This window comes from Ictidomys tridecemlineatus, chromosome 4 (genome assembly GCF_052094955.1).
Source record: "Ictidomys tridecemlineatus isolate mIctTri1 chromosome 4, mIctTri1.hap1, whole genome shotgun sequence".
Taxonomy (NCBI): Eukaryota; Metazoa; Chordata; class Mammalia; order Rodentia; family Sciuridae; genus Ictidomys; species Ictidomys tridecemlineatus.
Window position 1 is genome coordinate 66,247,197 of NC_135480.1, and position 22,545 is coordinate 66,269,741.

Below are 22,545 nucleotides of genomic sequence, written 5' to 3' on the forward strand. Positions count from 1 at the left end.
ATGTACAGGAACTTCAGAATCCATGCCTTGGGGAGCATGAAGCAGCCAGAGTAATGACGGCAGTAGGGAGGGCACCGCCATACAGACCACTTCCCATCTCATCGCTCATTACATTAATGGAATATTCACTGCCAACACACCGCCACCACCCCATTACGCTTTCTGTGCCCACTCTTAACATTACGAAAGTATTGTCTGACTTAAGAATTCTTGTCTATGTTAATCAGTATCTTTCCCTTCCTTCCAAATAATACAAGGACTAACACACTTCAACTAGGACACTAACACTAACACACCAACTAACACACTTCAACTTCACTATATGGTGTCACATGATATTAAGGTCCAGGATTTTAGTTCTAAGGTGAAGGATCCTCTCCCCAACCAACGATGTGAAAATATTATTTTATCATCCTATTGCCACTATTGTTATTAGAATTTCTTGGGGATCTAATCATTCTATATGTTATTTCTGTGGTGGTTGCCTCCATATTAGGCATTATAAGTAATCTAGAGGTAATCTAAAGTATACAGGAGGATGTGCATAGGTTTTATGTAAATTCTATGCCGTTTCACGTAAGGAACTTGAGATCTTGGGTTTTTTTATCCATAGGGGGTCCTGGATTGAGACGCCAATGAAATCCTTGACAGGTACTAAAGAATGACTACTTAAGTTGAATTGTAGTAACACAGCTCATTAATTACTATGTTCATTTATCTTGGCATGACTTATTAATTTATTTATTCATGACACACTGATTATCAACTATAAATAAACCAGACATAAGAGCTATAAACATAACTAGAACTTGAGTCTTGCCACAAATTTGGGGAGTGTGGGAAACAAATACATAAACAAAAAAATTATAACTCAATGTGATAAATTCAATGATAAAGTATAAATAGAGTTCAGAAAAAGAATAATGTCTACTTACATTAAAAAGTTGTTTTTTAGCATATGTTCTAATCTGTCCTTGGTAAGAAAAGACAAAAATGAAAAAAATTTCAAAATGTAATTATATTCATTATGTGTAATTTAAGATACTTAGAGAGCAGCTTTATCAGGCTTTATCTATAAAACTAGTTACCTTGTATCCAGGAGCTATGAATTTGTGACAGAGTTCAACATCTTCAGGACAATTTGAAAGAACCGTCATTGTTGTGGTCTTGAAGAGTCCTTCCATAATCTAATGAAAACGACACAGAATTGCCAGAAGTGAACAACTTATACAAAATACCTCTGAAGACCGCTCTCCAGGTTTTAGTGACTATAAATCCATTAATCTTCTTAATCCCTGAAAATACTGTAGCAAAATTGTTCAGTTTTCCAGGCAGCTCAATTTCTTCTCACAGAGGAAGAAAAAAGGAAAAGAAGTTTGAATTTTGTGCTAACAGTTTCAATACTGATATTGAAGTGAGATATGAAATGAACAGTTTTAACTGACTGATGTCTCAACTGAATATCTATAAGTCCACTTGTAGAATCAGGACAACAGTAGTGCCTACTTTACAGGACTATTGTGAGAATTACATTGAGATAATCCATGTAGCAGGCTTGGCTTAGTACCTGGCTCACAGAAGCACAGAAGTATTAACTGTTGTGAAGTATAAGAACATTTTGAAAAGGGGTCTGTCAGTCATTGGTAAATGAAGTAAACTTTAAAATCCAAGAGGCAATGAGAAATATCTAAACATCAATGTTTAATTTTTGTTTGGTATAAAGCATAAAGTAAAAATAATATGAATCAGCATATAATTTAGGATTAAATTTACCAGGGTATCCATAGAAGCCTCATGGGAGAAACTTGTTCTGAGAAGAAAATAGTAACTGGAATGGAAGATATTTCTTTTTATTTATTTTTTATTTTAAAATTTATTCTAATTAGTTCTACATGACATGCATTTTGAAATCTTTTACACAAATGAAGCACAACTTCTTCCTCGGGCTGAACATGGTGCAGAGTCATCCCAGTAATGTAATCATTACATGTATATAGGGTAATAATGTATATCTCATTTCACCATCTTTCCCACCCCCACACCACCTCCCCTTCCCTCATTCCCCTCGGCACAATTCAAAGTTCCTTCATCCCCACATTATGGATTATCATCTGCTTATCAGAGAAAACATTTGGCCTTTGGTTTTTTGGGTTTGGCTTATTTTGCTTAGTGACTTTCTCCAGCTCCATCCATTTATCTGCAAATGCCATAATCTCATTCTTCTTTAAGGCTGAGTAATGTTCCATTGTGTATATGTACTACATTTTCTTTATTCATTCATCTGTTGAAGGGCATCTAGGTTGGTTCCATAGTTTAGCTATTGTGAATTGAGCTGCTATAACCATTGATGTGGCTGCGTCACTGTAAAACACTGATTTTAAGTCCTTTGGTTATAAACGAAGGAGTGGGATAACTGGGTCAAATGAAGGTTCCATTCCAAGTTTTCTGAGGACTTTACATACTGCTTTCCATAGTGGTTGTACCAATTTGCAGTCCCACCAGCAATGTATGAGTGCACATTTTCCCCCACATCCTTGCCGACACTGTTGCTTATATTCTTGATAATTGTGGAATGGAAGATACGTCAAAAATCTTTTTAATCAAAGTGGTAGAGCACATGCTTAGCATTATGGTTCAATGCCCTATACCAAAAAATAAAAATCCAAAGCTAAAAACTAAAAGTTTTGGTTTGAAATCAGTGAGATCCCATGAGGCCCTCCAGATGTTTAACTCATAAAAACACACACATTTATAAAGCATTGGCTGCCTCAAATGGAGGGGGTTTTCTTCTGTTGCAATACTGACCTGCCTTACCCAGACTGGAAACAAAGTGGGGCGCAACTGTATATGATCAGATATAGGAAAATATTTAAATATCAAGTGACTACATTAATGCCATTTATTATTAATCCCTTGCTAAGCTATACCACATTACTGGTTTATTCTCTAAATGTCTGTTATTATTGTCATTTATCCATCCAAACAACATGTATATCCAATACATGGTGAGCATGTAGGTTTCTAAGGTACTGACAGTGTAAGACAGCAATAACAACTAATATGAAAGGTGGGAAGAAAAGTTAGAATCCAAGATAATAATAAAGACAAAATTGAAGGGAACAAGCAAAACTTCCTGAGGGCCTCGTAATCTAAGGAGAGAAGAGTTGTTTAACTGTAGACTTGATGTAAAAAAGTAAAATAAACTATTTATTACAATAACAGAAATAGAATGTATAGAATTTAAACCAGTGGAGGAAAATAAAGAAAATCAGATGAAATCAACAGAGGAGAATAGCAGTAAGAAATAACTTGATGAAAAGGCCAGTCAGATGCTAAAGGTTCTTTACCTTGAGCTATGTCACCTACCAGTCCAGAAGTGAGATAAAGAAATTTATGATGCGGGGCTGGGGATGTGGCTCAAGCGGTAGCACGCTCGCCTGACACGCGTGCGGCCCAGGTTCGATCCTCAGCACCACATACCAACAAAGATGTTGTGTCCGCCAATAACTAAAAAATAAATATTAAAAAAAAGAATTTTCTCTCTCTTTAAAAAAAATTAAAAAAAAAAAAGAAAAGAAATTTATGATGGGTTATATTCCTCAGTTACTAAACAAAGCCAGCACATACTGGAAGGGAAAAAAGAAGCTGGATTGAACATACGCTTGTACTGACAAGGGACTGTTATGGTTTGGATGTTAGGTGTCCCCCAAAAGCTCATGTGTAAGTAAGTGCAAGACGGTTAAGAGGAGAAATGAACAGATTATGAGAGACTTTACCCAATCAGTGGATCAATCCCCTGATGAGATTAACTGAGTGGTAACTGAAGGCAGGTAGGATGTGGCTGGAGGAGGTGGATTATTGGTGTGCCTTTGGGGTATATAGTTGGCAAGTGGTGAGTGGAGTTTCTCTCTGCTTTCAGATCACCATGTGAGCTGCTCCCCTCTGCCACACTCTTCTGCCATGATGTTCAGTCTCACCTCAATCCCCAAGGAAAGGAGCCTGCTGTATATGGATGGGACCTCTGAAACTGCGAGCCCCCAAATAAACTTTTCTTCCTTTAAATTTGCTCGTCAGTTCTTTTAGTCACAGAAATGAAAAAGCTGACTAAAACACAATACACCTGTTTATAAAATAAAGACTCTGATCACTGAGGTTGTTAAATTTGTGTATTTGTGAGCAGTAAGTAAATATCCATTTGAAAATGAGTATAACTGACTTCCCTAACCTTGACTTTTAGACTACACTCTGTAAATGTAGTTGACGAAAACAGAAACTCAACTGAAGAGTTAACATAACTTTAAGATGTTTTAAAAATGTATTGCTCAATGGCACTAAACGGTAATTATTAGCTGCTTTGTAACTCATGAGGGGAAATGACTCTGAGTTACAACATTCTGATTTAATATTTATGAGACTACTCTTCACTAAGATAATAATTTCCACAGAATATAATTTATAAAGAAAAAGAGAAGTGGGACATTACTTTTGGGGGCAGTATACCTTTTCCTTCTCTCTTTAGGGGAAAAGTTTGTATTCTATCTAAATCATCAAACAGTGTATGCTTTAAATACCAACAGTAGAGTACAATGATTCAAGCAGCAAATCAGTGACACCAAAACTTGAATATTCTTCTGATTTAAATGCCTAGTTATTATTAGATTCAAGGAGATCAGCATTAAAATTCACAAAACCAAAGAACTTTTTGTGTAATTATGTAACAAATTATCCACTGGGGTACTTCTGAGAATGAAAAGTAGAAATATTTTATTATAAAAAAATCCATAAAAATTGAATATGACAATGGAGTGCTAGGTGATTGTCCAATATGTTTATATATTGTGTAATGTTTGTATCAGGTTAAACATACCTATTTTCTCAATCATCTATCATTTGTTCATGGTGAAGATATTCAATATCCAGTTTTCTAAGACATATACTACATAATTTATATTGTCTTTAGTTACCATTAATATGCAATTCCATACCAAACTTCTATTCCTATTTCACTGTAACTTAGTATCCACTGGTCAACCTTTCCCCATCCCTCCTTATCCCTAACTATTCTTACTGGGATGAGGCAATATCTGGTTTTCATCTGCATTTCCCTGATGATTTTTTCATATATCTGTTGGACATCATGTCTTCTTTTGAGAAATCTCTATCCAGGTCTATTGACCATTTTTAAATTGAGTTTTTTGCTTTTTTCTTACTGAGCTTTTGGAGTTCCTTATATATTTTGGATATTAACCCCTTGTCATGTGTATATAGTTTGCAAATATTTTCTTCCATTCTGTAGTCTGTCTCTTCATTATGTTGCTTGGTTCTTTTGCTGTGAAGAGACTTTTCAGTTTGATAAAATTCTATTTTTGTTTTTATTTCCTATATTTTTGGAGTTTAGTCCACAAAATCCTTACCCATTCTGATGTTCTGAAGGTTTTTCCCAGTTTTCTTCCAGTAGGATTCAATTTGCTAGTTTCAGTTTTTATATTTAAGTTTGGAGATTGAACCCAGGGCCTCATATATGTTAGGCAAGTGTTCCACACTGAGCAACACGCCAGCCCACACATTTAAGTGTTTAATTAATTTGAGTTGATTTTTTCTTTTGATACTGGGGATTGAACTGAGCCACATCCCCAGCCCTATTCTGTATTTTTTAATTTAGAGACAGGGTCTTACTGAGTTGCTTAGCACCTTGCATTGCTGAGGCTGGCTCTGAACTTGTGATCCTCCTGTCTTAGCCTCTAGAGCTGCTGGGATTTCAAGCATATGACACTATACCAGGCTTGGGTTGATTTTTGTTAGTGATAAGATGTAGGAGGTCTAGTTTTATTCTCCTGCATGTGGATACCCAATTTTCTCAGCATGATTTTCTCCAATGAGTGTTCTTAGCACCTCTACTGAAAATCAACTGGCTGTAGATGCATGGGGTTATTTCTCTATGCTCAATTTTGTTTTGGTCTGTATGTCTGTTTTTATGTCAACATCATGTTTTTATTACTATTGTTTTGAGATATAGTCTAAAATCAAGAAGTGTGATACCTCCAGATTTGTTCTTTTTGCTCAAAACTGCTTTGCTTGTTTGGAGTCTTTGGGGCTTCCATGAATTTTAGAATTATTTTTTCTAATTCTGTGAAGAATGTCATTGGTATTCTGATGAAGACTGTATTGAATATATAAATACTTTGGGAATTATAGACCTTTTAATAATATTAATTCTTCCTCTGTAAACATGGAAAGAACATAAACATTTTTTGTGTCATTTTTTTCCATAGGAGTTTTGCAATTTTTTTTTGGTATAAGTCCTTTTCCTTCTTGGTTAAATTTATTCCTAGATATTTTATTTTTTATAGCTATTGTGAACAGGATTCCTTTCATAATCTTATTCTTAGCAATCTCATCACTGGCATATAAAATGCTATGTTAACATTAATTTTCTATGCTGCAACTTCATTGATTATTTTATCAGTTCTTATAGATTTTTAGTAGAGTCTTTAGGTTTTTCTATATAGAATCATAGCATTTATGAACAGGGATACCTTGATTTTTTCCCTTTCTATTTGTATGCCTTTTATGTCTCTCTCTTGACTAATTGCTCTGGCTAAAACTTCCAATATTATGTCAAATAAGAGTGATAAGAGTAGTCACATTGTCTTGTTCCAGACCTTAGGAAAAATGCTTCCAGCCTTTGCCTGCTCAGTGGTATGGGTTTGTCATATACAGCTTTTATAATATTTATTTTGTACCTAATTTGTCCAAAGTTTTTTGCATTGAAGCAATGTTGAATTTATCAAATGCTTTTTCTGTATCTACTGAGATGAACATATGATTTTTATCTTTCATTCTGTTGATGTGATGTATTATATTTATTGATTTGCATATGTTGAACCATCTTTGCATCCTGGAATTGATTCCACTTGATTATGGTAAGTATTCTTTTTATATGGTTTGGGATTCAATTTGCTAACTTTTTTATTCAGAATTAGGTATTTTAAAAAAATATTTTATTTTTAGTTGTAGATGGACACAGTACCTTTATTTTATTTATTTATGTGGTGCCGAGGATAGAACCCAGTGCCTCACACATGCTGGACAAGAGCTCTACCTCTGAGCTACAGCCCCAGCCCATGAATTAGGTATTTTTATTTAGACTTTTTGCATTTAAGTTTATTAGGGATAATGCTTTACAGTTGTCGGGTGTGTGTGTGTGTGTGTGTGTGTGTGTGTGTGAATGAGTGACTGGTTTCAGGGTTAGGGTGTTGCTGGCCCCATAGCAAGAGTTTAGAAAAATTCATTTCAATTTTTTTAATTTGTGAAGAACTAGTATTAGTTCTTCCTTAAAAGTTTGATATAATTCAGCAATGAAGTCACCTGATTCTGGACTTTTCTTTGTTAGTAGACTTTTTATTATCAACTCAATCTCATTACTAGTAATTAGTCTCAGTTTTCTATGTCTTCATGGTTCAATTTTGGTAGGGTGAATGTGTTCAGAAACTTAGCCAATTTGTTTTCTAATTTGTTGTTCCAAACAGTATCTAATGACTGTTTGTATTTCTGTGGTATCAGTTGTAATGTCTTCTTTTCATCTCCAATTTTATTTACTTGGTTCTTTTATTCTTAGTATGGCTAAAGATCTGTTGATTTTGTTTACCTTTTCAAAAAACCCAACTCTTTATTTGTTGATTTTTGTATTTGTAAAGTCTCTATTTTATTTATTTCTGCTCCAATCTTTGCATTTCTTTCCTTCTATTAATTTTGAGATTGGTTTGCGCTCACTTTCTTCTAGATCCTTAATACGTATCACTGTTTACTTGAAATCTTTCTATTTTTTGATGTAGGCATCTATTGCTATGAACTTCCCTCTCAGTACTGTTCTTACGTTTTGGCATATCATGTTTACATTTCATTTGTTTCTCAAGAATTTGAAAATTTTTATTTCTTCAATGACTCACTGTTCAGTAGCATGTGATAAGGCTCTATGAATTTTGTATAGTTTCTGACATTTCTCTTGTTAATTTCTAGTTTTATTCCATTTGGATCAGAGAAAATATAATATGATTTCAATTTTTTGATGATGTTGAGACTTGTTAATTGTAGACAATGTGTCATGTGCTGAAGAAAAGAATGTCGATTCTGCAGACATTGAACAAAATGTTTTACAATTCTTTGTTAAGTTCATTTGATTTATAGTATAGCTTAACTCTGTTTCTTGTTGATTTTTTTGACTGGCTATCCATTGATAAAAGTGGGATGTACTCTCCTACTATTATTGTGCTGGACACTATCTCTCCTTTTAGATCTAATATTTACTTTATAAAATTGGATGTTCTGGTTTAGGTAAACATGTGTTTACCATTGTTATATATTCTTGTTGAATTGATCCCTTGACCATTATGTAGTGACTCTGTCTCTTTGTGGTACTAGGGACTGAATCCAAGGCCTCATGCTTGTTAGGGAAGGGCTCTACCACCAATGAGCCACATCCCTAGCCCCTCAGCTTTTGTCTTTAAGATTATTTTGTCTGAAATAAAAATAGCTACTGTGACTTGTTTTTGGTTTCTGTTTGCATGCAATATAAAAAAGGGGAATTATTAATAATTAAGCCATTTTGTTTCTCAATCTGGCTGTTTCTCTAGCTATACTATAGTAAGCTGACTACACCCTATCTTTCTAACCTGTTATAACTTAAAAATCCAGTTAGAATACAAAGAGCAACTGCCTCAGGATTCAAAAAGGTAAACAGTGATAGGTAGCCTTGTGATGGGCTGACTTAAACAATAATCTGTAGTGAAGGTGATTTTTCCCAATTCCACTCTTCCTTCTTCTGGCTTTCATTTGGGAGTGAAATATTGAACTGTTTGCAGGCATGGGAAGCAAAACTTTTGAGAGAAGGTTGCTACTTCCCATAGAACTGGGAAAAGGTCCCCGTGTTTTAGCGTTTACAGGGAAATCTTACGTTGGTATTCTACTCTTCTTTGTTTTCTCTTCTGGTTCTATCTTGAAGGCAGCCCCAGTTGTGGAATACCTGGAACTCCCAAAGACCCACTTCTCTAATCATAGGACCTGAGGGAGGAGGACCCTGCTGTTTGGAGAATGTATATGTGGGAATCTCCATTAATTTAAGCACCTTTACGCTTGCTACTTCTAACTAATTAATTATGGATGACCACAGTCACCTGGAAATAAATAACATGGTGAAGGATAAAAATGTGAAAGAAATCTGTCTTTCTGGCTAGAGGAACCAGAGCTAGGGGGTCTCAAGAAGCCAGAAAGTATGAAGGAAATTCTGAAGAGCAGGAAAAGGTGACCCCTAATTTTGTGTATGAACTTCCATAAAGCCAGGGTTCACCCTGAAGCATGGCACATGTGCAACCGACCCAAAGAAGCATAGGGTGGCCTTCCAACAAGGAACTACAGTATAAAGCACTGTGAAATTTCCAGAGTAACTGCTGAGTGGCACATGCAATAGACAGACTCAAATAGCATAGCAAAGACTTTGAAAACTGACATAGAAACCAATGCCAACAGAGAGTGAGACAGAACTTACAGATCTTATTGGTTACTGTTCCTAGGTTTAATGACTGATAAAACAACACTACAAAATGATATCACTTCCACAGGATTTTAGCAGGACCAGATCCCCAGAATATGACATTCAAAATATCTAGGATAGAGTCTAAAAGTACCAGACAGAAAAAGAACCAGAAGTTCAATGAATTCTAAGAGGAAAAGACAATCCACTGATGTAAAGCTCACAGAAGACCCAGATTTTGGAAAATATTTGATGAAGATCTTAAAGCAGGTATAATAACCACCTTCCACAAAATAAAGGTAAACAAACATTCTTTAGATGAACAGAGATAGGACTTCTCAGGAGATAAAAAAGAAATGAGAAAATATGCATCTGAAATCAAAATTTCACTGAAGGTGCAAAGTAGCAGAAAGAAGACAACAAAGGAAAGGATTAGTGCATTTGAAGACAGATTAGTTGAATGCCCCAGTCTGAATTATGGAAAGAAAAATGATGGATTAAATAACGAACAAAGAACTGAAGAATTGCGGGACAATATCCAGAGGCCTCATATGTGTGTTATTGGTATATCAGAAGATGAAAACAGACACAGAAAAAATGTGAAGAAGTAATGGTTGAAAATTCTTCCCAAATGGCCAAGGACACATTCAAGGAGTTCACTAAATTATAAATAGGATAAACTCAAAGAAAATCATACCTAGACATACAGTGACCCACCTGTTAAAAAACAAAGATAAAGAGCTCACCAAAATTAAAAGAATGAAAAGGCAAGTTACTTACTAGGAGAACATATCCGGAAGCCACACATCCAATAAAGAACTAGTACCTACAATATATAAAGAACCCTCAAAACTCAACAGTGAAAACAAAACAGTCCATAAAAGACATGAATAGTCGTTTCACTGAAGAGGACTTATAGATAGCAAATAAGTATATGAAAAGATGTTCAGTATCATAAGCCAGTAGGAAAATGCAAATCAAAAACACAATGTGGTACTATTAGATACCTAGAAAAGAACAGTGAGCACATCAATGCTGGTAAGGATGTAGAAAAACTAGATCATTCATACATTGCTGGTACAATAAATTGCTGAAAATAACATAATTTCTTATGAAATTAAACATATGACCTAACAATTGCACTCTTGCAAATTTATTGCAAAGACAGAAAGACTTGTATTTATGCACACACAAAAACTATACATAAATGTACATGAACTGTACACAGGTGTTTTATTATAATATCCCCAAACTGAAAATTATATATGTATAAACATATAATATATAAATATATAAATTAAGCAAACTGTGGTAAAAACATACATATTATACTACTCAGCAATGAAAAGAAATGAACTACTGATGCATACAACAATGTGGATGATACCAGTTTCAGAAGAAATCATGAGAATCTTGTGTGACCTTGAGTTGTTTTTTTTCTTTTCTTCCAGGTTGGCTTCCAATTCACAATTCTCCACTTCAGCCTCCAGAGTGGCTGGGATTATAGGCACACATCCCTGCACCTGGCTTAATGCCGTTAACAGCAAGAGAACTGGTGAATTAGTATTCATAAAAATTAAAGCCTTTTTCTCTATATATGACACTGTTAAAAAAATGCAAAGACAAGCCACCAGTTGGGCGAAAATATTTGCAAATCAGATATCTGAAAAAGGACTTTTATTTGGAATAAAGAATTTTCAAAATCCAATAAGAAAACAAAAATCCAATAAAACATTTTGATCAAACACTTCACCAAAGACTATAAACTGACAGCTAATAAGCATATGAAAAGATGCTCAACATCAACCAGCATGAGGAAAATGCAAAGTAAAACCACAATGAGATACTTATACATTGTCATCAGAATGTCTTAACACACACACACACACACACACACACTCACACTCACACACACACACACACACACACACACACACACATACACACACCTGAAAAAATTAAATGCTGGTGAGGAAGTAAAAATGCAAAACTTTTGTGTACTGCAAGAGAGAATGCAAAATGGTTCAGTCATTTTGGAAAATAGATTAGTTTCCTATGAAAATTAAACATCAAACACTTTTCTAGCAATCTCACCCCTGGAACTTATCCGAGAAGTATGAAAACTTTGTATTTATACAAAACTTGCATATGAATGTTTACAGCAACTGTGTTCATTATTTTAAGAAACTAGAACTGAATCAAATGTTCTCCAACTGGTGAAAGGATAAATGAGCTGAGATGCATCTGTACTATGAATACCTAGCAGGAAAAAGAAGCAACAACTGATAAACATGGATGAATCTCATATAATTATGTTACATGACAGAAGACAAAGTAAAAAATCTGTAATTATTCCTTTTATATGACATTTTGGAAGGGCAAGATTATTTAGAGGAACAACAGATCAGTGGTTGCCAGAAGGAGGAGGGTTGGAATATAAAATGACAGCAAGAGGGAGTCATTTTGTAATGACCAAATTGTTTGGCACATGTCTGTACTCTCAGCTACTGGGGAGGCTAAGGCAGGAGGATCACAAGTTTAAGGCCAGCCTCAGCAACTTAGTGAGACCCTATCTCAAAAATAAAGAAAAAAAGGGGTATGTGTATGTGTTTCTGAGGATATAATTAAGTGGTACAGTGCCACTGAGTTCAATCCCCAGTATTGAAAAAAATTTTTGTTTTGTATCTTGATTGAACTTCTCTAACTAGAGAAGTGTACAGTGTTCCTCAAAACATGAATTTTTATGTATGTAAATTTAGAAATAAATTTAAAAGAATATAAGTCAAGGGGCTGGGGCTCAGTTGCAGAGCACTCGGCTAGCATGCATGAGTCACTGAGTTCAATTCTCAGCACCACATAAATGTAAAATAAAGATATTGTGTTCACCTAAAACTAAAAAATAAATATTAAAATTATATATATATAAGACAAGCATAACAGCAAGATCCATAAAACAGAAAACTGGTAAATTAATACAGTGGGTATAAATTAGAACTGTTTAGGTAGCTGTTATACAACCCTCAGAGAACAATGGCACTAAATCTACCTCCTCTCTCATGTCCATCCCATCTAAAGCTGCTGAACTGTCCATCTTTCTGGGGTTGACCATCCTTATTTATGAGTCCTAGACTTACGTTGGAATATATCTGAAACAATACTGGCAAATGCAGTACAGGAAAATGCTCCAAATAAAATGACTCTGTGCTTTCTGCTTCACGAGATTTCTGAATATTAATCACCAATGATTTAAAAACTAGATTAAAAATCAATTTGTTTGTTTGTTTTGGTACTAGGAATTAAACCCAGGGGCACTATACCACTGTGTTACATCCCCAGCCCATTTTATTTTTTATTTTGAGACAGAGTCTCACTAAGTTGCTTAGGGCTTCACTGAAGTGCTAAGGCTGGCCTCAAATTTACCATCCTTCTGCCTCAGCCTCCTGAGTTGCTGGGATTACAGGCTTGCGTTATCACACTCAGTGCCCTTTTTATTTTTGATTTTTGAGACAGGGTCTCACTAAGTTTCTGAGGCTGGCCTTAAACTTGTGACCCTACTGCCTCAGCCTCCTGAGCCGCTAGGATTACATGTGTGTGCCACTGCATCTGGCTTAGAGAGATTTATATAAAATATAACTCTGATCATGCCTTTTCCAACTAGAACATTTTCTCCTTTACTTTTGGGCAAAGTTCAAACTCCTTAGCATGGCTTTAAATACAAGGTCTTTCATGAACTGATTCCTGACTCTCTCCAACCTTGTGCCTTGCCCTTTCAAATGAACCCTGACAGTTCCTATAGATCTTTTCTAAAATAACTTTATAGATGTTTATTGAAATATTGCAGATGTCTTAAATTTATTTTCCTACCAAATAAGAGCTACTATTTACTAAGCATATTTATTTCCTAGATATCATGCTAGGTGCTTTATATTATATACATTCTTTCACCTTTTAAAATAAGTACAATTATTCTCCTTTTACAGTAGAGAAAGCTAAAGATTATGAAGGTTAGGTAACTTCATAGCATAGCAAGTGGAAGAGCAGAGATAGGAACTTAAACCTGACTCTCATATGTTCAGTTATTACAGTAAAGTCAGTCAGTAAATGTTTATTAAATTAATAATAGCTCTCCATCTTCTTTATCTTATAGTTATCTGTAATTCATAGAAATCCAGGATAAAAAATACATAGAACCATATAATGTCACAGACATCTGAAATTTTAAAACTGTGTACGTACCTGCATGAGATCTTGAAGACTCTCAACAAAAGAAATCTCTGCTTCTACCATATAAAATTCTGCCAGGTGTCTCCGGCTCTGAGAATTCTCAGCTCGGAATGTTGGACCAAAGGTAAACACTTGAGTAAAAGCTCTGCAATTCAAGATGAAGATCATGAAAATAGGATTCACATGATTAATTTTAAATATTTAAAGTACTCTGTGAGCTCTTAAAAAAAAACTGTACCTTTGACATATTCATAAGCCCACACATATTAGCTCTCTACTTCTCTAATGGGTGATAATAATAGTTTCATTAAAAATGTTACATTTATAGAAACCATTTTATCCCAAAGGAATTTGCAACTGCTTTACAAACCCTACAGTTTTCTAAATATAGATACACAACCACTTCTGGGTGCATCCTACTGCAGCTGCCTTAAACAGCAGGCAACTACATTTCACAGCAATCAAGATCAAAGTAAAGGAAAAATACCACCACCCAAGAAACCACAAAGAGAATTCTAGATAGAAACACAAAAAATTAGAATTTCATGTGAATAAGGTGTGCAAATTTATTTTTTAAATACATGAAAAAAGAAATGTCAGATATGTGCAGCAATTTACCTTATCCCAAGTCTATCTGAGCCCTTCATAACCACCCACATATTCCAATAGGTGCTGAAATCCGACCCTTGAAATTTGGGGGTGAGGGCAGATTTTGAAGAAATGTCTATCCCCTAGATTTAAAAAAAGACTACAGCTCAACCATCCAAATGAAAACAAAACAAAAACCCAAACAAACCTTATTTTAAATTCCCCCAAAGAAGTGGACACACATCTCCATTCTTGAACATTTTAGTGTTCTTCATATTTGACAGGGCAAAAAAATGGAGATCAGATCAAGCATATACAAAGTAAGGAATATTTCTTAGGACTTAATTATAAATTTTGTTTTTGCAGAAACAAAGCAAGAAATTTGGGATCCTCAGCTATTATCTGGAATACTCTTTATATGTTCATTATTAGGCAAGTAAAACTAACATCAGTAAGCAATGTAGAAAACAAATGTTTTATATAAAAAAGAAACATACCAGTTTTGTTTCATTTTAAGATACTCTGGGAAATGAAACAGTAAAACAATTATAGTAATAACTAAGAGATTTTTTTTTCTTTCAAAAGTTCATTTCAGTTGGTTAGGGGCTTAGTAATTATATTTTGGTTCTACAGCCACCTTCATGAGATCATAATCGGTTAACCTCAGAGAACTTTAGCTTTTAAGGGAAAAATAAACAGTAGGAATTCAGAAATATTACTATGGTTAACTTTTTCCCCAAGATTCAGACACAGACTTGCTTATTAGAATGTTCCTGAAAAGACAACTTATCTTGTACAAAATAAAAACTGTTTGTCCCATTTCCAAAAACAAAATAATGAATAATTCTGCTTTTCTTTTTACCTTTCTTCCAGTGCTGTTGATCTCAGTTAATCTATTTAGTCATCCAGGCCAGATCTTACAACCCCCACTGCCCACATGTCCCACATATTGATTACAAAACTCAATTGTTTACGCTTTGAAAATTTTCTCAAAGCTAGTCACTCTTATCTCCACAGCTGCTGTGTTGGCGGTAAACCCTTGTATTTTGCTTAAAAAATAAACAGCTTTTGACTGATGTTTGCCACCTGTCTTTCTCTTGGCCCAAAATACTGTGAGTTTTCAGGCTCAAATCTGATTATATCATCCCTAATTTAAAAATCTTCAATAATTACCAACTGCCAAAAGGATAAAATTCAAACTCTTGATTTCAACTCAGGATTCCCCTCATGTAGCCTTTCCTCCCTCACCTAGCATGCTCCTGCACCTTTGGGGTCTGCAAAGGCCATTTTCCATCCAGTACTCCCTGTCCCCTGATTCTCTCTATATATTTTACTTTTTAGGTACCTGATGTTGAATCCAAGGGCACTGAGCCACATCTCTAATCCTTTTTATTTTTTATTTTGAGACAGTTGCTTAGGGCCTTGCTAAATTACTGAGGCTGGCTTTAACTTTTGATCCTCCTGCCTTACCTAGCCTCCTGAACTGCTGGGATTACAGGTGTGCACACATGCCAGGGTCCTCTCATTCTAAATGGCAAATTCCCATACAACCTTCAGGACTGGGCTTTTACGTCATTACTTCTTTGAAACCTGACCATGTATCCCAAATTCATTATTTCCTCCTGTATATAATACTTTGTTCATATATTTATCATATAGATATGTATGAAATGTAATTATATTTTAAAATATCTCCCTTCCTCCATTAACTATGAAATTTTCCAGAATAAGCATCATGTTTTATTCATGTTTGCATCTCCAGTGTCTAGATAAAACAGGTGCTCATGCTGAATGAATGAGTAACTAATGATGATGACGGGCTTCCTCAGTTGTCAAGTGGAAAAGCACAACATCCTCATAAACAACAATACTACAAATATAGAAAAACACTCAAATACACCTTACTAGGGCTGTCACTCAGTACCTAAGATGGGAACCTAAAATGGATACCTAAAAATGGGTCAATCAATTCAGTTTGTCCCAAACAGTAAAATCAAAAGTTACATGGCCTTTGGTTTCCAATCTGTGACTATGACATCTATAAGTAGGCTAGCAATAGGTATATCAAAATTTAAAACATGGCACTTATTATTAGTACTACGTTGTAAGAAACTGTATATATAAATGTTAACATTAAAGTGTTGAATTTTTTAGGGCATAAATACATACGTGGTATAGCTGAAATTTACTTTGGAGGCTCTGAAATACAAGGAAGGCTAATGGGAATGCTATTCAAGAGTGATATTTGTATTAAGGTACTAGGCACAAAGACATAGTGGTTTCATACAAGAACCCCAAATTCAAAGCATAAGGGCATTTGCTTCAACATGGCAATTCTATATATTCTATATATATTACTCCAGAATGAGTAGCAATAGGGATTTTAAAATTTAACAATGGTTCCCTAGATATGCTTGGCAAGTTCTCCAGTACAAAATGTAGAAGAGTATTATGAATTTTTACTTTAATTATAGTAAATAGCAGGCTCTGACTGAGGTACTCAAGAGCTCAGTAACACTTTTTTTTTTCAGTTCATTTCTTTTGTATTTTATTTATTTATTTTGGTACCAGGGATTGAAACCAAGGGCATTTAACCACTGAGCCATAATCCCATTTCTTTTCACATTTTATTTAGAGACAGGGTCTCACTAAATTGTTTAGGGCCTCAGTGAATACTGAAGCTGGCTTTGAGCCTGTGATCCTCCTGCCTCAGCCTCGGCAGCCGAGGGGATTACAGGTATGCGCTACCTGGCCTCTTTTTATTGTTGAAGTAAGTAACATTGTAATCGAGTAAGAACTGATGACCACAGTGCTTCTTTTAAATTAACAGAAAAAAAAAATAGTCTGGAAGGTATGTTGGAAAATTGCCTACTTTAGCATCTAGTCTTTAAGCAGAACAAGGTTTAACTCATTCAATAATTATCACCCTACATCAGCATCAAGTGTACTATTTTAAAGTAGTAATTACTGCAGGGTGCGGTGGCGCATGCATGTAATCCCAGCAGCTGGGGAGGCTGAGGCAGGAGGATCAAGAGTTCAAACCCAGCCTCAGCAATGGCAAGGTACTAAGCAACTCAGTGAGACTCTTGTCTCTAAATAAAATACAAAATAGGGCTGGGGATGTGGCTCAAGGGATTGAGTGCCTATGAGTTCAATATCTGGTACCCCCCCACCCCCCCAAAAAAAAGTTGTGATCACCAGAAGAGAGCCATCCTTGTAAGCCAGACATTAAATGCCAAAACCTTACAGCTAAACCCTTCATAGTTGATTCCTTAAAGTATTATTACAATTTCTGTTTTCCAAAGTAAGAAACTTTTGGTTCACAGAGGTTAAGAAGCTTTCTCAAGTCACAGAGCCACAGTTAAGTTAAAGGGTGGAGGCAGACTCAAATGCAGATCTACTCCAATGCTTACAGCCTTGATTAGATACTGACAAAAATGATGCTCATAACTAAACATTTAAAAGCTCAGAAAATTAGGGGCTAGGGTTGCAGCTCAGTGGTAGAGCACTTGCCTTGCATGTGAGTGGCACTGGGTTCAATCCTCAGCACCACATAAAAAACAAATAAAATAAAGTTATAAAAAAATAAAAATTTTTAAAAATTGCAATAAACAAACTAACAAATAAACAACAACAAACCTTAGAAAATTAGAAGGAAAAATTCATAGTACACTCTCCCTTCTCAAAGATAACTAAGATAAGTAGTCTGGTATACTTCCCTGCCTTATGAATAGTTTGCTTTATGTGTTAAAATCATAGCTCTCTAGGATGTGTTGTCTTCATAAAAATAATGAGAATGATAAATTCTCATCACTATTTTGTAACTTTTAGCAAGTCTTTGTAGTCTTCAGATTTTTATAGGCATGGGAGATGGGGAAGCTTGGCATTGACTCTAGTATCTTTTGCAATAATTTTGTTTCTAGGTCCATAGAAAAACCACTCTTTTAGTTTTAGGTGAATACAATATCTTTATTTTGTCTTTATGTAGTGCTGAGAATCGAACCCAGTGCTTCACGCATGCTAGTTCAGTGCGCTACCACTTGAGCCACAACTCCTGCCCCTCCTGTGTGTGTGTGTGTGTTTTTTTTTTAAATATTTTTAGTGTAGATGGACACAAGGCCTTTATTTTATTTATTTTTATGTGGTGCTGAGAATCGAATCCCCAGTGCCTCATGTGTGTTAGGCAAGCGCTACCACTGAGCCACAACCCCGGCCCCACTTCTGTTTTAATATATGCAGATTTCTTTTGTTCTGTCTTCTACAGACATGAGAACCATTTGTAGCAAGGCTTATAGCAACATTTAAAATAAAATCTGAGAACAAGCCTATTTCTAAAACAAGATACGAAGCCAGGTGGAAGGCCAGTACTGCTGTGAGAAGAGACCAGCAGAAAAAGAAAACACTCAGCACTGAAAACCATTCTTCTGCCAAATTACAGAGAAAGGAAAGCTATAAAAGGAAAGACCATGAGCTTGGCGTCAATGTTGAAGATAACAAAACTACATTCAATACACATCAATCAAGAAAGCTACAAAAATGGCTTTTTGGAAAATAAAAAATAAAATGACAAAGTGTTCTATATAAAAGTCACCTTCTTATATGTGTGGAGTTTTATGAAGCCCTTGAGTTGGCCAGTCAATTATTTTAAAATGGTCACTGGTTGTTTGGCCATTTATTCTTTCTGGACCTGATATTTAAGAGCTAAGCTTCATATTTTGTAAGAATAGAGGAACTGCTATTCTTTAGCTGGGAAAGAACTTACTTGGCATAAGACTGATCAAAAACTTTTTCCATACCCCAACCTCATATTACTTCTCTACTGTCATGTCAGTAAGACATTCAATGAATTGAAGAGAACTCATGGCTTTAGTTAAAAGTCTTTGTGGAGTGATTTTCCCATCATCCAGAAAATGATCATCTACTTTACTATTGTCTTGTGTCCACTGGATTATCAGTATCAATAACATAACATACTTGTCATGTGTTATTATTACATGACTTAGAGTGGATTTAATTTAGGTATGTGTACCATTTTTTTGTATACATTTTAAAAATTTCTTTTAATTAGTTAGACAGTTGAATGCACTTTGAGACATTATATAAAATGGAGTATAATTTATTCTTCTTCTGATTATACAATGTAGAATCTCTCCAGTCACCTAGTCATATATGTACATAGGGTAATAATGTCTGATTCACTGTACTATCCTTTCTACCCCTATGGCTCCTCCCCTCCCTTCACTGCCCTCTACCTAATCTAAAGTAATTCTATTCTTCCTTAGCCCCTAAACCCAACACAGACTGTGAATTAGCATCTGCATATCAGAGAAAACATTTAGGCCTTTGGTTTTTTGGGATTGGCTTATTTCATTTAGCATGATAGTCTCTGGGTCCATCTTTTCACCTGCAAATGCCATATTTTCATTCTTCTTTAAGGCTGAGTAATATTCCATGTGTGCTGTGTATCACTTTTTTAATCCATTCATCTGTTGAAGGGCACCTAGGTTAGCTATTGTGAATTGAGCTGCTATAAACATTGATGTGTATTTAAAAGTTTACAAAGATTTTAAGGATTTATCTTTTATGAGGCATGAGACTAGAGAAGTAGATAGGTGACTTGACTATGGCCATGAACTATCAACAGTTGTGGGGCTCAAGTCTCACACATAGACTTTAAACTTAAAAAAAAAATTTTTTTTTTAGTTGTAGTTGGACACAATATCTTTTATTTATTTATTTATTTTTATGTGGTGCTGAGGATTGAACCGAGCACGTTGCATGTGCTAGGTGAGCGCTCTACTGCTGAGCCACAACCTCAGCCCCAGGTTAGGGTAGTGATGAAGAGTGGGTATTAAAGATCTAAGTTGAATTCCTGGTTCCTCAACTTAAGCAAGTCTTTAACGTCTCTGAATTTCTCCATGCAAACATGGGTTTAAGTACACATCTATCAAGGGTTATTATAAAGATGAAATAAAATAAAATGTCAAAAGCTTAACCTAATATCAACTATATAAATAGTTCAACAAATGGATAATAGTTATTAGGGCTGGGGAGTTGCTCAATAGTAAAGCACTCCTGGGATCAATCCCTAGTACCCTCTCTCCCCAAAACAAAGGAAAAAGAAAAAAAAAAGCAAACTCCTGGGACATTCTAATGCCCAGAGTTGAGAAACAATGATCTAGATATTCTAACTGCCAATTATAATTAAAAGACACAAATAATCAATACAAAGGTGTTATTTTATACCAGTGGTACCATCTGCATAGAATGAAAATTTTCTAACATTCTTGACAGACTCCAAATCCAACAGCTTGGTTTACGAACACAAAAGCATAAAGCCACTAAGGCAGTCTAGAAATAGGCAAACTGCTTTTAACGACGTACTTAGACCACAGAAATAAAACATGAAAAACCCCTATTCATTTTCCTTGAATTGGAGGAGGAAGAAAAGGAAGAAGAAAGAAAGGAGGAAGAGAGGAAGAGAAAGGAGGAGGCAGAAAAGGGAAGAAGGAGGGTAAAGGAAGGGGGGTGAAAAGAAGACAACTAGGACACTGGTTATGAAGCATAGCAGAGAGATGATCCTTTGGAGCCTGCACCAACTCTTGTTCTGTGTACCAAGTGACACGCACAGGGATTTCAGAGCTGTACTGTGTATATACTATCAAGACATCCACCAGTATTAAAATAGCTAAATAATCTGTGGCATATTCACACAAAGAAATATTTATTCTACATTAGTGAAAATGATAGGTTATACAACATAGATATAATTTAGAACATAATGAAACAACGAGCATGTTGTGAGGACTATAATGTTGAATGAATAAAAGAAGTTACCAAAGAAAACAGTGATTCTATTTATGTAAAATCAAAAAACTTTCAAACTAAATGTACTGGTCATAGATGTAAATACCCGTGACAAAACTCCAGAAAAAAATTAAAGTAATGATTCAATGCAACATGAGGATAGGGACAAGTTGTCAGGGGAAGGAAAAGGATTGGATTAGGAAAATACATACAAGGCACCAAGGAAATGAAACATTTTGAGGGGCCCTGATGTTGAACATTAATATCTTACCTCTGTATTTTAAAAGTTTTAATTTTGTGTTCACATAATATGTAGACACCAAAAACAAGTCAGAAAGAACAAGCAAACAGAATGAAAAAAAAGTAAAATGACAAAATTATAATAAAAGTAAAGGGCAGGCATTGGTATCAGTGTCCAAAGTATTTACCAGGCTACTACTCAAGTTTTTCAAGCTTCCTAACTTTCTTTTATTAGTGTCTGTCCATTTGATTTAATTCAACAAATATTAACACTTATTAGGAACTTAGGTCTAACAAACATGGTTACTATGATAAGGGCAACAGAAACCTCCAAAATGCATGAGACATGGATGCCTTAAATACCTGACCAAGGCCAACCAGATCTGCATTGTGTGATATGGCAGCTCTTAGCCATATATGGCTTTCCAAATTTAGTTAGAATTGAATCATTTAATTAAAATTCCTTGAAATATGGCAGTCACACTGTCCATTCTTCAAGTGTTCAACTGTCAGTCAGTGGCTTCCATATAGAGCAATTTCATCATGTGTTTAAGTTCTACTGCCCAGCACTGAAGTAGAGTGTTGAAATCTCAACAATGCAGAAGATAATCAACTAAAAGAAAACGAGTGTTCAGATACTGGGTCAGAAGGAAAGAGATTAATGGAGTAGAGAGTTGATGGGAAGAGCTTCTGAATTTGCTCCAGGACCTAGTTATATACATCTGATTTTCCTCATAGCCACTACTATGCTAGACCTCTTTGCCCTTGCACCTCGCCATTCGTGCTTTACAGAACCCATGTCCTACTTTTGTGTGTGTGTTTATAAGTACAGCTTCTCTCTTCTGATAAAATGGTTGTCTTTCAGAAAGGTACTGATGTATACCTAAGGAATATTCAGTAAATGACATTTTGCAGCTTTCATTAACTTTCCATCAATATGCATAAAAATTCTCAGAATCAGGCTTTTCCGAGCTCTTAACTCATCCACAGGCAAACTAACAACCATCTCATTTATTATCTCTAAGATGATAATGAACCTACCATTCTCCAATGATCCTGGTTCCCCTGAGAAGAAACATTCAGGATGCATGTACAATAAAATGGCTAGTGCCTCTGTCTTCTGATTTGGTTTTACTTATAAATATGGCTTCAAATGA

General features: G+C 35.2%; 1 protein-coding gene across 9 annotated transcripts in view; it reads right to left on the reverse strand.

Moving 5' to 3' along the window:
• Positions 1–22,545, reverse strand: part of Nars2 (asparaginyl-tRNA synthetase 2, mitochondrial) — a 140,991-nt gene that overhangs the window by 33,749 nt on the left and 84,697 nt on the right. For 8 of the 9 annotated variants that reach the window (XM_021725133.3, XM_040284998.2, XM_040284999.2 and 5 more), the window contains 3 exons: positions 13,766–13,898; positions 1,089–1,187; positions 936–973 (listed from right to left, as the gene is read on the reverse strand). In XM_021725133.3, the coding sequence (XP_021580808.1) occupies positions 936–973; positions 1,089–1,187; positions 13,766–13,898 (270 nt within the window). The remainder of the gene's footprint in view (positions 1–935; positions 974–1,088; positions 1,188–13,765; positions 13,899–22,545) is intronic. The other variant, XM_078046753.1, reaches the window with a different exon arrangement.